The sequence below is a fragment of the Carcharodon carcharias genome, chromosome 8, assembly GCF_017639515.1.
Source record: "Carcharodon carcharias isolate sCarCar2 chromosome 8, sCarCar2.pri, whole genome shotgun sequence".
Classification (NCBI taxonomy): Eukaryota; Metazoa; Chordata; class Chondrichthyes; order Lamniformes; family Lamnidae; genus Carcharodon; species Carcharodon carcharias.
In genome coordinates, this window is record NC_054474.1 from 156,655,853 (window position 1) to 156,672,762 (window position 16,910).

The 16,910-nt window shown below is 42.3% G+C and overlaps 2 protein-coding genes across 4 annotated transcripts in view; one reads left to right on the forward strand and one right to left on the reverse strand.

Moving 5' to 3' along the window:
- The window catches only part of cfap157 (cilia and flagella associated protein 157), a 28,325-nt gene extending 25,301 nt beyond the window's left edge, over window positions 1-3,024 (forward strand). For both annotated transcript variants that reach the window (XM_041193267.1, XM_041193268.1), the window contains exons 8-9: window positions 1,315-1,516; window positions 2,824-3,024. In XM_041193267.1, the coding sequence (XP_041049201.1) occupies window positions 1,315-1,516; window positions 2,824-2,922 (301 nt within the window). In that variant the 3' untranslated portion in view covers window positions 2,923-3,024. The remainder of the gene's footprint in view (window positions 1-1,314; window positions 1,517-2,823) is intronic.
- Window positions 3,025-4,479: 1,455 nt separating this feature from the next.
- ptrh1 (peptidyl-tRNA hydrolase 1 homolog) lies at window positions 4,480-15,728 on the reverse strand. Of its 2 annotated transcripts, none has more exons than XM_041194143.1 (5): window positions 15,621-15,728; window positions 12,374-12,593; window positions 10,045-10,147; window positions 6,666-6,711; window positions 4,480-4,806 (listed from the first exon to the last, which is right to left on the reverse strand). In XM_041194143.1, exons 1-5 carry the CDS (start codon window positions 15,636-15,638, stop codon window positions 4,642-4,644), a joined length of 552 nt encoding a protein of 183 aa, XP_041050077.1. In that variant the 5' UTR covers window positions 15,639-15,728; the 3' UTR covers window positions 4,480-4,641. The 2 variants fall into 2 exon arrangements, with proteins under 2 accessions (XP_041050077.1, XP_041050076.1); XM_041194142.1 differs by lacking the exon at window positions 15,621-15,728 and adding an exon at window positions 15,103-15,330.
- Between the last annotated feature and the right edge of the window lie 1,182 nt (window positions 15,729-16,910).

Below are 16,910 nucleotides of genomic sequence, written 5' to 3' on the forward strand. Positions count from 1 at the left end.
TGAGGTCCCCTCAGAAGACAGTCAATTAGAAATTATTGAATTGACCAGAACATCCACTCTTAGTCTCATTGTAAAACCCTTGGAAAAGTTACACCTCAAAGAGTAAGAGGTAACTGGGTTTTTAATGGTATACTAAGTTTGTAATTACTGCTAAATACTCTCACTGGCCCCGAAAGAGTAACTCTATATTTGTTGAATGTTCCATTTCTCTATTATGATAAGAAATTCCTTGTATTTTAATTTTTTTAAAAATTCATGATAATTTAGCTTCTACTTTAATCTCATGTATATGCGGCAATTATTTATTTTGCCATTTATAAAACATAAAATTGTGTGTGAAGGGGTTTAGAGGTTTTTAACGTCCTGATTTGCTGTCTGTGAGAATACTTAAATGTGATTGGCTGTTACCGTGCTTGGTGACATCACTGCTGCAGTAGGATCCCTTGACTTGGCATCAGATTCAAACTGACGTCAGGAAAGAGGAAGTCCTCGCCAGAGATTGCTCGATCTTTGTGGGCTGCTTTCTTCATTGGCGAGCATCATTGCATGGCTGCTAATTGTGAAATCCAAACCACAGTATTAGCTTCCCAGACTGGCAGTTGAAGACTTATCTGAGGTAATTGCTGCCCTTGGATTTGAGTAATTTTGTTTTTTGTTGTCAGTTTTCTCCTTCCCCTCTTGAAGGTGCTGATTTGTCTTGGGTTAATATTCAGTGGGTGCAGTTATCTTTCCCGTGCCTCAACCAATGTGTCATTCTAGACCTGAGACAGTAATGGGGAAATTTTAACCTAACATCGTTAGGTGGGAAATCCATGGGATCGAGTGGATAGCTGTCATTTACACCCTGGCTGATGTCACTCTCCAATTAAAATCTGGAGGGGCCTGAAACCAGCATTGAATCCCACTTGGTCACCTTTCTTTACAGATGTGTTAGGTTGAAATTGCCCCCATGTTAGCCGGTTATTTAGCCACTGAAGGCATCTCACTAAATGGGATCCTGAAATAGCAAAAGACGCTGATAGAAATCAGGAGTCTGGAATTATACCTCATAACTGACTGAAGGATGCAGTAAAAAGTACTGCCCTAATTAAGACCAACTAATACAGCAAAGTACAGGAATCAAACCTAAGGTCCTCTGGACTTTTAGCTCTGTGTTTTAGCAGATGTTTCCTTTATCCACCTGTTGTTAGTGGCAGCTTTCTAGGTAATTCTGTTAAGGTTGGCTCTTTTGGCTGGCAGCAATTTGCAGGCGACCATAGCACTATGAGTAACAATTCTTGTTCCCCCAACCCACCTTCTCCCCTTTCTCCACAGATATGCTTCAGCCTCTGCTGCCATCAAAGGGCCAGGCATTCTGCCCCATTATAAAGTAGGTGATCTGGGTCTGGTTCCCAGGCCCAAACAAATGACTCGCAGCGTCGCTGAAAAAGTGGGCCAGCTGTCGAAGACAACACGTCTTGATTTACTCAGGCCATTTTCGCAATCAGCACCAACCCAAATGGCATGTTTGCCTAAGGTAAATCTCCATTTGTTCTGAAAAGACGTAACGTGGGCTCATGACTGCTTCAGTACACTAAACTTTCACCTTTGAAATCCAGGTTCAATTTCGGCCTGTACCAATGGCATGGTGCCTGTCTTCTGGTTCCCAGGGTCTTATATGAAATACCATTTGGCAAATAAGGGTGGAAATTGCAGAGGCTCTGGCCACAACCTTCCAATCCTCCTGGGTTGGTCCCAGAGGACTGGAGGATTGCAAATGCTCTGTTTAAAAAGGGGAGAGGGATAAGCTCTGGGTGGTAGAGAAACTTTTAAAGGCAATAGTCCAGGACATAATTAATTGGCCTTTGTAAAGGTATGGGCTAATAAATGAAAGTCGGCACAGATTTGTTAAAGACAAATCAGGCTTAACTATAAAGCAACAGGGTTGTTGAAAGTAGTGTGATTGATGCTGTGCATGTGGATTTTTGAAATGTGTTTGACAAAGTACCACATGATAAGTTTATTCGCAAAATTAAAGCCCATGCAATTAAAGGGATAATGGCAGCATAGAAACAAAATTGGCCAAAGCACAGAAAACAGAATGGTGGTAAATAATTGTTTTCCAGACTAAAAAGGAAAGAATAGAGTAATTCTCCCCAGGGGTTGGTATTCGGCTCTTTTTGATATATATTAATGACCTGGACTTGGGTATACAGGGCATAATTGCAAAGTTTATAAGTGTAGCAAATAGTGAGAATAATGAGACTTCAGAAGCCCATAAATAGACTGGTAAAATGGCCGATTAAATGTAATACAGTGAAGTGATGCATTTTGGCAGTAAGAATGAGGAGAGGTGATATGAACATTGCGATGGCTTGGTGTCAAACACTTGTTATATGTAATCCTTAGCCTTTTAAATTCCACACTTGGTATCATTTAGTCACTGCTTCTTCCTGATTCACCCATTCACTCCTGTTATTGCCAATTTTTCTCCTCTCTCCTCTCCTTTCCTCTCATTTAAGGCTGTTTAATAAGGTACCATTCCATGGTGCTAGCCTACCTTTGATACCTGGCTAAGTTGCCTTTAAGGATGAATAGGCAAAAATAGTGTTGGGAGGCTTACAAACATACATACGAATTGGGAGCAGTAGGCCATTTGGCCCCTGAAGCCTGTTCTGCCATTCAATAAGATCATGGCTGATCTGATTGTGGCTTTTCGGACTCAGTTCTCAGGCTGGGCTATTATGGTGCCCTGCATTGTGGAGCTATGCTTTTCATCTCAGTTTTTCAATAATGATAAAAAATATAGACACACAATATTTTTTGTCCCCTTGTTATTTGTAGGAGTCAGCTACTGCAGATCAGGAAATGCAGGCTTCGATCCTGCCCAAAATTGCTGCGGCATGCTGCCTTCAAGACCAAGTTTGTAATCAAACTAGTTAGTTTTTAATAATTGTTGGCAAGTTAATAGCTAACCTCAATTAGATTAATTGTCAAATAGTATTCTCTCTGAATTTATTGTTCTTTGTCCATGATTTTGATCTCTGTTCCTTTCTTAAAAATTTAATAAAATTACACTTTTTTAAAGGAATTCATTACTCTTGTGGTCTTTGAGGCAGCAACTACAAAGATTGGTTTTTAAGGAATTTATTCAAACTGTAAGCCATAAATCGACAATTCAATCTTATGGGGGCACCTTATTACTTGAGTGCATGGGCATCACAAGTCAAGTCCAATTCAGCCCTCAAACCAATTTCCATACACAGTGGTAAGAGTACTGCTGGAACTGAACTCAGGTTCTCCAAGCTGGGGATGGGAAAAATCAAGTCAGGACGTTATAGCTGTTGAAAGGATACAGAAGAGGATAACCAGATGGTTGAAGAGAGGATGGAGGGATTGGATAATGATGTGTGATTATATAAATTGGGCATATTCTCAATGGAAAAGAGCAGTTTGAAAGATAATATGATGGTTATTATTAAAGCTTGTAAGAGGGCTAGCTAATTTAGATCCCGATAAGGTGTTCCATTTTGTCCAAAACAGTAGAACCAGAAGACGTGGCCCAACTTGAAGACGGGTTAAATTCAAAATTAATCTGTTGAAACCTTATTTCATTGAGAAAATGGTCAATCTATGAAACCTGAAGGAGATGGTGGGAGCATTTAGTATTGATTCAGTCAAATGTAAATTAGACAGATTTCTTTCAGCTATTAATGTTTTGGAGTACAGTATGTGAATAGTTTGAGACATGACGTGGTAAGCATAGCATCCTTGGAACAGATAAATTTGGAACTATGAAATAAAAACAAAGGGCTGGAAATACTCAGCAGGTCTGGCAGCATCTATGGAGAAAGAAACAGAGTTAATGTTTTGAGTCAAATATGATTTTTCTTCAGATCTGAGGTTGTCTTTCGAGCTTTCTGATCTTATTTCAGCTTTCCAGCATTTGCAGTATTTTGCTTTCATATAACTTTGGATTTATGGTCCCAAAGATTTCCACCATTTGTGTCATATCTGGGATTGTTATAGATAGGCTAGTTGATAAAGATTAATTGCCATGGTTAGTCAAGTCCATTTCTGTTGTACCATGCGACTACTAGGATGACAGAAGGTGAACTAGATCGATCTGGGTTTTTTTCTTTTGTCTAGCAATTCCAATATTCCAAGGTACCCAGTGACCCCTCCCCCATGGAAATATGCATGTGTGGATATTGGGTGGTAAGACGATCCGGGTCAGTTTTTTTGCCTTGTAAGGGTGAAGTCTTTTGATGCTCAGTTTATATACGAAGAATGGTGGCACAAAGCACCTACTCTGGAAAAAGTTATCACCTTTGGGTGAGGGAAGAATCTAGTAAATTCACAAACTAATTTACTAGATTAAATTCTCATGCTGGTTTTGACAATTCCAGATAAGAGACCAAACTTCAAAAGAGTACAGAAAACAGAGGGAGCTTTGAGAGCGTAAGTTCAACACCCCAAAGAAACAGAGCGAAACAGAGAGGGCAACACTTTGTTTTTATTTGGTCATGTCTCGCCTCCTTACCACTGGCCTTGATGACGCTTAACATTTACATCAACTGCTTTTTCTATCAGTTGCCAGCTTTCCTTCATGTGGTACACATCTGGGTATTTCCTTTGACCGCCTGCCCACAACCCTGGCTTCTAACTGTTATTCAAGTTTTCCAGCAGATAATTAGTGCACTGATCCAGCACTTGCAACAGATTGCCCTGTTGGACTTCACTGAAACGTCCCAGTTTATGATGAAGTAATCCACGCTTTGTTGCGTATGGGGGAGGACCAATGCCTATCATGATACGTTGCATGATCTTAAAAGACACAAGTAGATTATTATGATATAGAAGGTATTTCGAAATTAACTCAAAAGAAGTCGGATTTGAAGTAGCATCTGAACAACATGGCCACTGGTTAAAGAAAGACTAGTTATTGTGGGAACTGACATTGACACTAGTCTTTCATCTCTGACCTGAATTCAAATCTAACCAAAATTGATGATCTTTCCTGTCTATTGGTACATTTGTACAGGAAATGGGTTTTGGGCAGGCTTACATCAATCATCATCGGTCAAGAGCTGCCTGTAATTCAGCGCTCAGAGGGGTTGACCTGAAGCATGTCTGAAAATTACACTGACACGGTATTGCGGAACTCAGACATGTTGTAGCAAAAGAAGAGAGAGGGGGAGATTTATTTTGCACCTGGCCATATTTGCTAGACTTGTGGGTGCTTGATGCTGATATTTGGGTGAATTATAAATGTTCCATGACCCAACTGCTTTTTTCCAGTTTTATTTTCTGTACAGTGAGGCACCGTTGATCAGGATTTGAGAAAGAAATAAGATTATGATGCAGGGGCTTAAAAGAGATTATAAATGAATCACAAATCATCCCAATATTCCCTTCCACCTTGTTCCTCCACCATCCTCCCCAGTTCCCTGCAGTGAAGGTACTGATTCTTGGTGAGGCAAGTAGAACAAGTTTAGTATTTTGGATGGAGAAGTTTTACTTGGCTTCTTCCCTTCTTATTTCTACTGTCTCATTTCTAACCTGTATCCCTGATACCAGAACCCCTTGAATCAGCTTTGCCAATTTCATCCTACTTTTGAAAACTTTAAGCAGGATTAGAACACTGCGCCAATGCTCCTCCACAATGTACCACCATACCAATCTTTCCCCTTTCCTCAAGCTCAGATCAAACACATCACTGCAATGTAGGACTGCTTGAGACTATTAGTGACTCCTAATGCCATACAAGTTGTAAATATAAAAATCAAAGACCTAGTAATATTAGGTGTCCTCAGCTGTTAAACTCTCATTGGATAAGTAAGCAAAATTGACACACTGAAGATTTAGCTACCTCTCCTCAGAACATAGAAAAATTATGTAGTTATGTTTGCTGTGCTAAGCTGTTATATAAAATGGAGTACGACACGAAACATACATATTAACCAAACAGTTCGTTGCTGGCTCTCCAGGGAGTTTCTTTGGCCTATCTATCTTTCTTGCTCTCATAGCTTTGGATGAACAATCAAATATGAAGAAGACAAAATAAGAATGCTTAAAAAATTGACAGGGAGATATGAAATATAAATACAGAAACAGAGACAAGTTAGCAGCATGGGCTAACAAGTGGCCGATACAATTTAATGTAATTAGTATGAGGTAATACATTTGCGGAGGAAAAGAAGGACTTTAAGGATGTACTCAATGGTATGAAAACCATAATCATGATTTTCAGTGACAAAAGTGTTTTATTTTTGTCACAGAAGTCATTTGTACATCACATTGGATGATCTGTCTGAATCATCTGAATTTGGAAATGACCACATGGTAACTATGATGTTTGGTTTCCATTACTGGATTGGACTACTTTTGCTTGAAATGTTACTTAATTGCACACAGATGAAATGGAGCTTGATTGTGCAAATATGAAACATGGTCTGGGTTCACAAATGTGTGGACCGGAGCCTGAGCCTGAGCACAGGCACACACGCGCACACACACAGAACAATGAAATGGGCTTGCTGTCGTCCATATGTGAACTTATTGCTTTCCATCTATTCCCAGCACTTTCTAAAAGATGCCAAGTCTGATCATGGCCATGAAAGAGCTACTGAGTTCAACTGCAGCTAAGAGAACTTTGTCCCTTTTCCTGCCATAGAGATACTTACATCACTTTTCATTTTGTTTATGCAGGACATTACTCCACTGTGGTCCCTGGGAGAAAAGCACATGTTCATTTAGAATGGTGTTACAATCAAAAAGATCCAGCAGACATTTGTGACCAACCTTCCATTCACCTGTGGCCATCAGCAGACTTACTGCTGTGTCCTTAAGCCTCCATCCATGACCTGTCTGGCTTAGGGATGTTGATCAAGTACTGTTTGCTTCCCCTTTCTTGCACTCCTGCAACAGATGGCAAGGAAATGCTGTGAGGAGGCTAGATACTCGTGTCTCTATGCAGCGCATAAAGTGGCCCTTTTGGAATTGAGCAATTTATTTTAACTGTTAGTCATATTTAATTTTCCCTACCTATGGGAGTTCCTTGTATAGAAATCACAGGCAAGGACCCATGTGCAATGTACTGAAGCCTTCCAGAGAGGGGCCACTGGGCAAGACATTGCTTTTGGAGTGTAGCTGTTGACAAAAAGTTGGGAAGCTGCATGTTGATTTATACAATGTGTCTTTCCTTTCCTGCTTCTCATTAACTGGCATGGAGCTCCAAGCCACTACTTATTATTTTTTTGTGTGGATTTCACTGACCAGGTGGCAGCTGTGGCTCTGTCCCTGAGCACTCTCGCCCCCGAGACGGAAGGTTCTAAGTTCAAGTCAGACTTGAGCACAAATATCAAGGCTGCCACTCCAGTGTAGTACTGAGGGAATACTGTGCTGTCTTTCCATTGAGACATTAAACTGAGGCACCGTCTGCTGCCTCAGGTAGACATGAATGATTCCATGGCAGTATTCTGAAGAAGGGTAGGGAAGTTATCCTGTGTCCTGGCCACTATATATCCTTCAATTAACATCACAAAAAACAGATTTACCTGGTTATTATTAGATTGATGTTTGTGGGAGCTTACTTTGTGCAAATTGGCTGCCATGTTCCCTACATTACAACAGTGGCTACACTTCAGAAGCACTTCATTGGCTGTAAACCACTTTGAGATGTCCAGTAGTTCTGAAAGGTGCTATAGAAATGCAAGTCTTTTTTAATATTCTTCACTACGAATATTCAAAATCTCACTTTGAAACAAGGTTCTCCCCATTGTGGTCATGATAATGACCCACCCTGAGTGGCACTGATCAGCACCTAGTACCTCACCCATGTGGGTATTCTTTACTGGAGTTTAGACTCATAATGCAGACAGAATATTTTCATCAGTTGACCCTGTTGTCACTCTGTATCCCAACACAAATGCATTTTCCATCTGGAATTGGAGACTAACAACCAGGACCAAGAACTATGACTTGTTTCTTTTTTGCTCCGTCTTGTGCCCAGGAACACTGAGATCCATTGTAATGGCCCCAGCTATTACCTGATCAGCTCATTTAACACTGAGTATGGGGGTCAAACCTGGGACATTCCCATGGTGTGTTAACCAGGTAGATATTGTCTTTATTTCTTTAGTGTGAAACACTCTTTGGTGAATGGCAATTGATGCTAGACCAATTATTAATCTTAATTCCGAGATTGATGGATTTTTGTTATCCAAAGATATTAAGGGATATGGGGCAAAGGTGGGTTTATGGAGTTAGGGTGCAGATTAGCCATGATATCACAGAATGGCGTTACAGCTCGAGGGGTTAAACGGCTGCCTCCCATTCCTATGCACTATGCTCCTTCCCCTGCTAAAGCCACTGATTTATGCAAACTTAGTCCCACTGGTAGTAGCAGCTCTTTGTTCCCTTACCCAAGTGGTCATCTTCAAGTATGAGCCTTAATACTGAGTGCTGGGCTATTTTGCCATGTGTCATAGCTCAGTCTAATCCTATCTTTCATGATTAGTACTGGACGTCCTTGGCTGAGATCTCCTTTCCTTCACCCAGGGAATTGCAGTAAATTTCAGGTCAGCTTACTCAGCACAGACCTGGGTTTCTGTGGCTTAGCTTTACAGCACGTGGTGTACTTACCCGTAAAACCACACTTATGAAATTGATAACTACAATAATTTGCATTTTTGCATAGCATCTTTAGCATAGAGAAACATCCCATAGCATTTCAAAGAGAGGATATTGAACCTTTGTGGGAAGGTTAGGAGAGGTGGCTGAGGGAGTCAGAGTCAAAGAGGTGTGTCTTGAGATTGTCTTTTAAAGGTGGGGGAAGTGAGGTAGAAAGGTGGAGGGCCTTAGGGACAGTATTCCAGACAGTAGGGCAAAGGCAGCTGAAAGCTTTAACATCAGAGGTCGCACGGAGACTGGAGGTACACCGGGGGGCCAGATTCAGTGGCTTGGAAGGCATGGGATGGGGCATAAGTTTGGAGGAGGTTCCAGAGCTAAGGGTAGGGAAAAGGTTGTGGAGGGATTTGTAAATGAGTACGAAGATTTTAAATTAGATCCGTTGGAGAATGGGAGAGCCAGTATACATTAGTTAGGATGGGAATAGTGAATAAGTGTGGCTTAGTGTGGGACTGGATGAGTTTTAGGTGATTTGAAATTTATGGAATGGGTTTAGGAGACTGGCTATGATCATGTTGAAGTTTAAAGTGCAAGTTTGTAAGGATAAGTCCAGCAATTACAGGCCAATCAGTTTAACTTCAGCGGTGGGCAGGATTCTAGAAACAATTATTGGGGATAGAATTAGTAGTCACATGGAAAAATATGGGTTGATAAGGAAGACCCAGCATGGATTTCTAAAGGGGAAATCGTGTTTAATTAACTTGCTGGAGTTTTTTGAAGAGGTAACTGAAAAGGTCGATGAGGGTAATGCTGTTTCATGTAGTGTGATTCAGCTTGTGAGCAGCCAGGCGTGGGGATCGATTCAATGGCAGGTGTGCAGACGTATTTGACCAAGTCCTTTTGTTCAATTAGTGGAAGATCTGGCTCATCCACAATCTAATAGCACCGAGGTGGTTGCAGCAGTGACGAAAAGGGTAGAAAGGTAAAGCTGCATATCACCAGCATATGCGTGGGAAGCTGACTGTATGGATACTGATCATTTCAACAAGGGATGATATTCTGATGAGGAAAAAGGGACCACGGGTGAAACCCTGGGAAACTCTAGAGGTGTTTGTTTTTATTCATTCACGGGATGTGGGCTTCGCTGGCTGGGCCAGGATTTATTGCCCATCCCTAGTTGCCCTTGAGAAGGTGGTGGTGAGCTGCGTTCTTGAACTGCTGCAGTCCATGTGGTGTAGGTACATCCACGGTGCTATTAGGGAGGGAGTTCCAGGATTTTGACCCAGTGACAGTGAAGGAAGGACGATGTATTTCCAGGTGAGTAAGGTAGCTGGAGAAGAAGCCATTAATGTACTGTACTGACCCAATGTCCTCAATCTTTTGAGACAGATTGATGAAATTATGGATTGTCCTTAAACAATTAAAGTAATGTACCTTATATTTTCTCCTTCGCCTGCGACAACATATTTACCCAGCGGTAAATATATTTGGTCGTGAATCAAGAAAATCTCTCCTGGTGTTACCTGATATACTTCAGCTTAGGACAGAAAGAGGAGATTATTTTGTACATAGTGAATTATAATGTATAAATATACCATTACCTATTTTCATAACTATACCCACGTTCTGTAACAAACTGCATTGGGAGACATGAGGGAGCAAAACTCGTCCAATAATTTTGGTGTTAATGAGGGGGCCAAGTTGGGATCTTAAGCTGAAATGCCAGTTTAGCCCGTGTTTAATGCAAGAAGCCAAAGCTGGTTAAACAGATGATTCCCACTCAAAATGCCTGCATGGCATTTTGGCGGCTGGCACTTCGTTAATACTCTTTCTTAACAAAAACCAGCTGTTTGGGAGTAAACACGATATTTGAGTTGATTTCAAGCATTACTACTCACCACTTCATGATCATAACTGCTGGAGCTGCGAAGAGGACCTCTGATACACAGTGAGAGACTTTCTAGAACAACTTTACCAAGATATTTATTCTGGAAGTTCTCTGAGGGCCTCACCTTAAAAGAATGAGTAATATGCCGCTCTTCATAATGAGCAACAAGGAGAAAGAGAGTGCTTGGTCATGGCTAGGGGTTCTCCTTTGTTTGGAAGAGGAATGGGAGGAGGACATGAGGCCAGGCCCAGTAGCAGAGAAGGACAGGAAGGGGAAGCGGACTCCTTCCCCACTGTGGGTACAGGACATCCCTCTCCCTCTACCAGGATCTCCAGTGCTATATCTGATAGCCTATGGTGCCTCAGTTCCTGAGCCACCCTACAAAGTGCTGCTGTGTGCTAGCCAGAGCACTCTGTACCTTCAGTGGAAGTGGCTGTGAGGAGACTGAAAATTGCAGGCCTAATCTGGCCTTTCAAACAGGCATCTCTTAACACAGCAAGCATTTAGCTACTGTTTTCAACCTTCTGCCAAAATAATCCCTGCTCAGCAGTGTATCAGGATCCTTGAAAGATGCTTTGCAGCAGCACTAAGTACCTTGGACAATTGCTAAGATGCTGAAGGCAGTCCTTGCTTCTCTCTGTAGCCTGATTGTATGTCTGATTCTTGATGTTTTACCTGTCTTACACTACCTAATTTCTTCTTGCTCCCAGCCCACCAATTTTTGATGTTTAGTTATAATGATTTGTGCCCGATCCAGATAATTTTCATTGTGCCTAATGCTATAGGTGACCCCTCATTTCCCACGAAGAGAAACATGATCTTATGTGCAGGGTCATCCAGGATGCAGCATGAACCAGGAGGACAATTAACTCACATCCTCAATATATGCAATGAAGAGAGTATGAGATTACATTACATACTCCTGTGCACTTGACTGATAGGTATATACTGCTCCAACAGATTGAGACTTAAACTCACAATCTTGACTCAGAGGCTACTAGTGAGCCAAACCTAACTGGTGCATAAGATAAGTGGACTGGAAATGCCACTTGATTGATATACAGGTTCAGTTGTGCTTAAAATTACAAATACATCTGGTCTTTTCAGCCAGTTGATAATTTTGGGAGAGCAAATGCATGATGAATAGAAAATATTATACGAACCTGTGCTTTCTGGGGGCAGAGAATGCTTTTCTCTTGTCTCCTTAATAAAAAGCAGGAGACAGTATTGCTGATATCTCAGCGGGGTAAATGCACCACATTCTGCGGTACTAAGTAATCCTGGGTTCAGCCCTCTTCTACACAGAGCTAACAGTTCTCTGTTAGGACAACAGTAGAGGCACTACAATTTGAGTCAGTGATCTGGATTATAGCGAAAGCTCTGGATTCCTGCTCATCATTACTATCCCCTGCTGGACCTTAAGTGAAGACAGTAGTGGGCATGATTCCTATAAAATCATAGAATAGCCCAGCATAGAAGCAGGCCACTCAGCTCATTGTGTGTGCCCCATGATTGGGCAACGTGCTGACACTCACATTCTTGGCTCCCACATTCAGGCAAGGCAGCTGAGTTGCATCTGGAGCCATACTTCAGTGCAATGGTTACATGACCTTGCATTTTTTAAAATTAACCTGGAATCATTTAATCTCCAATAAAAAAAAAATTCCTCACTCTTTTCTCTGGAATGCCCTCTCAAAATTCCAAGACCTCATGAATGAAATTGGATGCCTATTTCCAAGCAAGTCTAGCGCCCTTTAACACCCAATTTCACTCATACGTACAAAGACCACCCGATTGAACTCAGGTTGGATTCAGTCCTGTCACACGCAAAACCTGGACTTGCATAAAACAGTGGTGAAGCAAAGAATGACTTGCCTGCCAGCTTGACACTGTTTCCATTCAAGTTCATTAACTGCTGTGGTTTCAGCAGGATGATTTGATGTTGTCCACGTATTGCAACCGCAACCTTCCCGTCACATCTTCTGTCAAAATACCATTTGTTGTCGACGTTGAGCTTTTTTGCCAGGATATTTACAGCTGCCATTCCCACACTGCATCGACTGCTTTGTATCTGATAGTTGCCCATCCCAACCATCTAAAAGAAATTAAACTTTAACAAAAGTTACATAACGTGGTAAGCCTGTTCACCAAAAGGTGTTTCAGTGCTTTATCCAGTTGCTGTTCCCCAATGTCTCTTCTTTAACTCTTTTCTGTCTGGTTGGTGACCTGAACGATAAACCTTTACTCCTCAGATAAGTTTTTCAATTTTAATCAGGGAGGATTGAAGTATGTCACGATAAGATTGTAGCACAAATTCGTAACACTAAACATACCTCAAACTCACTGTTTTAGAATACGTACTGGATATTATGTTCTTCAGATTTGGAAGCTGCAGTTTACTGGCAGAAGTTGTCGATGAGGCCAAGGATACACTGATGTAACCATCACAGACTCACCAGGAAATGGGCAATCCTTTCTTCTTTTTTGGGATGTGGGCGTCACTGGCAAGGCCAGCATTTGTTGCCCATCCATAATTGCCCTCAAATTGAGTGGCTTGCTAGGCCATTTCAGAGGGCAGTTAAGAGCCAACCACATTGCTGTGGATCTGGAGTCACATGTAGGCCAGGCCAGAACAGACTGGGTAAGGGCAGCAGATTTCCTTCCCTTAGAGAATTAGTGAACCAGATGGGTTTTTATGACAATCAACAATAGTCACCATTAGACTTTAAATTCCAGATTATGTTAATTGAATTTAAATTCCACCAGTTGCCATGGTGGGATTTGAACCCATATCTCCACAGCATTTCCCTGGGCCTCTGGATTACTAGCCCAGTGATATTATTACTATGCCACCATTTCCAGTGGATCACCAGAAATAACGTTTAGTATATTATTATATATGAATATTTTTTGAACATACGAATTAGGAGCAGGTGTCGGCCATTCGGCCCCTTGAGCTCCTCCGCCATTTGATAAGGGCATAGCTGATCTGACTGTGGCCACCACTTTCCTGTCTACCCTCTATAGCCTTTGATTCCTTTGCCAATCAAGAATCTATCTTACTCAGCCTTAAAAATATTCAACAATCCTGCCTCCACTCTCTTTGGAGAAGAGAATTCCACAGACTAACGACCCTCTGAGAGAAAAAAAAATTATTTTCATCTCTGTCTTAACTGGAAAGCCCTTATATTTAAATCTCGTCCCCTAGTTCTAGTCTCTTTCATAAGGGGAAATACCTTCTCAGCAACCACCCTGTCAAGTCCCCTCAGGATCTTATATGTTTCAATAAGATCACTTCCCATTCTTCTAAACTCCAATGGATTCAGGCACAACCTGCCCAACCTTTCCTCATAGGATAACCCCCTCATCCCAGGAATCAGTCGAGTGAACTTTCTTGAGTAAGGAGACCAAAACTGTACATAGTACTCCAGATGTGGTCTCACCAATGCCCCGAACAACTGTAGCAAGATTTCCCTACTTTTATATTCCACTCCCCTTGCAATAAGCAACAACATTCAATTTGCCTTCCTAATCACTTGCTGTGTCTGGATACTAACTTTTTATGATTCTTTCTTTACTCGTAGCGCAGTTAGAATGTGGAACTCACAACTACAAAGAGTGCTCGAGGTGAATAATAGCAATACATTTAAGGGAAAATAAGTACATGAGGGAGAAAGGAATAAAAAGAAACGTTGATAGGGTTAGATAAAATAGAGAGGGAGGAGACTCCAGTGCAGGATAATGATCATGGATCTATTGGGGCCCAATGATTTGTTTCTGTGCTGTAAATACTATATATTGCTGTCAGTTTATATATATTTAACTCTGTAGTTAGTTCTTGTCCTTTGTGAAAATTGCTTATTTCAATGGTCTTAGCACCTGGGTGTGATTTGTGGTATAAATGCCCCCAGAGACTGAGTGATCCCTGATGTAAATGCCCCCAGAGACTGAGTGATCCCTGATGTAAATGCCCCCAGAGTTTGTGATTCCTGATGTAAATGCCCCCAGAGCTCGAGTGATCCATGGTATAAATGCCCCCAGAATTCCAGTGATCCATGGTGTAGATGCAGCAGAGTTGGAGTGATCCCTTGTGCAAATGCCCCCACAGTCTGAGTGATCCAGGAATAAATGCCCCAGAGTTGGAATGATCCCTGGTGTTAATGCCCCCAGAATTCCAGTGATCCATGGTGTAAATGCCCCCAGAGTCTGAGTGATCCATGGTGTAAATGCTCCCAGAGTTGGAATGATCCCTGGTGTAAATGCCCCCAGAATTCCAGTAATCCATGGTGTAAATGCCCCCAGAGTCTGAGTGATCCATGGTGTATAAATGCTCCAGAGTTGGAGTGATCCCTGGTGTAAATGTCCCCAGAGTTGGAGTGATCCATGGTGTAAACGCTCCCAGCGTTGGAGTGATCCATGGTGTAAACGCTCCCAGCGTTGGAGTGATCTCTGGTGTAAATGCTCCCAGAGTTGGAGTGATCCCTGGTGTAAATGCCTCCAGTACCTCGGTGCTTCCTAGTGTAATGTCCCAGTATGGGGGAAATGCCCCCATGTAAAAGCCTTAGCTAGTCTAAATACCCCCTGAGTACAAAGCAGTGCCGCACCATTATCCTGTCCAGGCCATCAGGAGGCGGCGGTTCTATCTCATGAAGAGGTCCGCAGACGTGGCGGAAACATGGGCAGCTGGAGACAGCTCGCTGCAGAGCTCCTGCACTCTGGCTCAGATCCGATTGTTTACCATACCCGGGCATTCCCTCGGCGCATAGCTGGCTAACAAGACATATATATATATTAAAAAAAAAGGGCTGGAGAGTCCACACCTAAATGGCGGAGAGACGGATACGCAGAATTTACTTCAAACTGGGCCACTGCCGGGGTCAGTGTTCCCCCAAATCCCGCCCTCTCCCCCTTGCAATGAAAATTGTAGCGTCTCATTGCTGCCAGGAAACGTAGCAATGTACAACGACGACACAAACACATCACCCCGCAGCATTGGCACTCACTCAACTGACCCCTTCCCCACCCCACCCCATGACAGGCTATTAAATCACAGGAAAATATTTCATGCCTTAATCATTTTTGAAATGCTCTTTCGCGCTCTCTCTCTCTCTTCTGTCTTTACCTCTGTCTCTGTTACCATGTTTTCTTCCTCTGTCTTGCACTCTGTGCGCCCTCCTCTCCTTCCACACTCCACCTCAGGTCCTCTTAATCTGTGATGAATCGGCACGGGGAATTGGAGGGGCGGGGGGCGGGGGGTGCTCTTATGCTTCAAGGAGTTAATGGGGTATGGATTCAGGAATGTCGCTGTAAAGAATGTGTAATTTTTTGGCAAGTGTTGAGAAAAGAAGGTCTTGTGGCTCGGTGGCAGAAAAAAGATGAAATGTAATGTTATTTCAATGTTCCAAGCTCCTCTTCTAAAAATACTGCCCCTTCATGTATCCTCCTCCTACGGTGTAGGCACCGACCTGTCTCCAGTTAAGAACATAAGAAATGGAAACAAGAGTAGACCTCTGGAGCCTGCTCGGCCATTCAATAAGATCATGGGTGATGATCTTGTGTTTCGATTTCCACATTCCCGTCTAACTCTGATAACCTTTGATTCCCTTGTCTAACAAGAATCTTATCTTCCTTTGCCTTAAAAATATTCAGTGACCCCACCTCCACCACCTTCTGAGGCAGAGAATTCCAAAGTCGCACAGCTCTCAGAGAGAAAAAAACTTCTCCTCATCTCTGTCCTAAAAGAGAGCGACCCCTAATTTTAAAACTGTGCCCCCTAGTTCTGAACTCACCCTCGAGAGGAAACATCCTTTCTATGTCCACCTAGTCAAGGCCATTCAGAACCTTGAAAACATTAATCAAATCACCCCTCACTCTTCTAAACTGCAGTGGAGACAAGCCCAGCCTGTCCAACCTTTCCTCATAAGACAACCCACTCATTCTAGGTATCAATCTAGTAAAACCTCCTCTGAATTGCCACCAAATTCATTTACATTTTACAGTTCACAGTTGTCATGAGTACAGTCCACTCTAAAGCACTTCACCCAAGTGGTCATTCCTCATGGGTGATCCTGGACATTGGGTGTTTGATCCCGAGCGGGTGTCACAGCTCGATATGATCCTGCCCCATCCACCGTACAGAAAATTTCACTTACGGCATGGAGCCACTGTATAGCTCTCAGCCCCAGGAATACTGGCGAAATTTCCTTCTCCCAGTCTCTAGGCCAATTGCAGTACCCACTTGTCAATATTAGCTAACTTAGCACAAACCAGGGCTCAAATCTCAAAACTTCATGGTGCCTAATGAATAACCTTAAAGAGATGTGTTTGATTTCTAAAATGATTTCTGATTGCAGAACCTCCTTGGGTCCCTTAATAAAAAAACTGGTCAAATTCTTTGTTCTAATCTCCACCA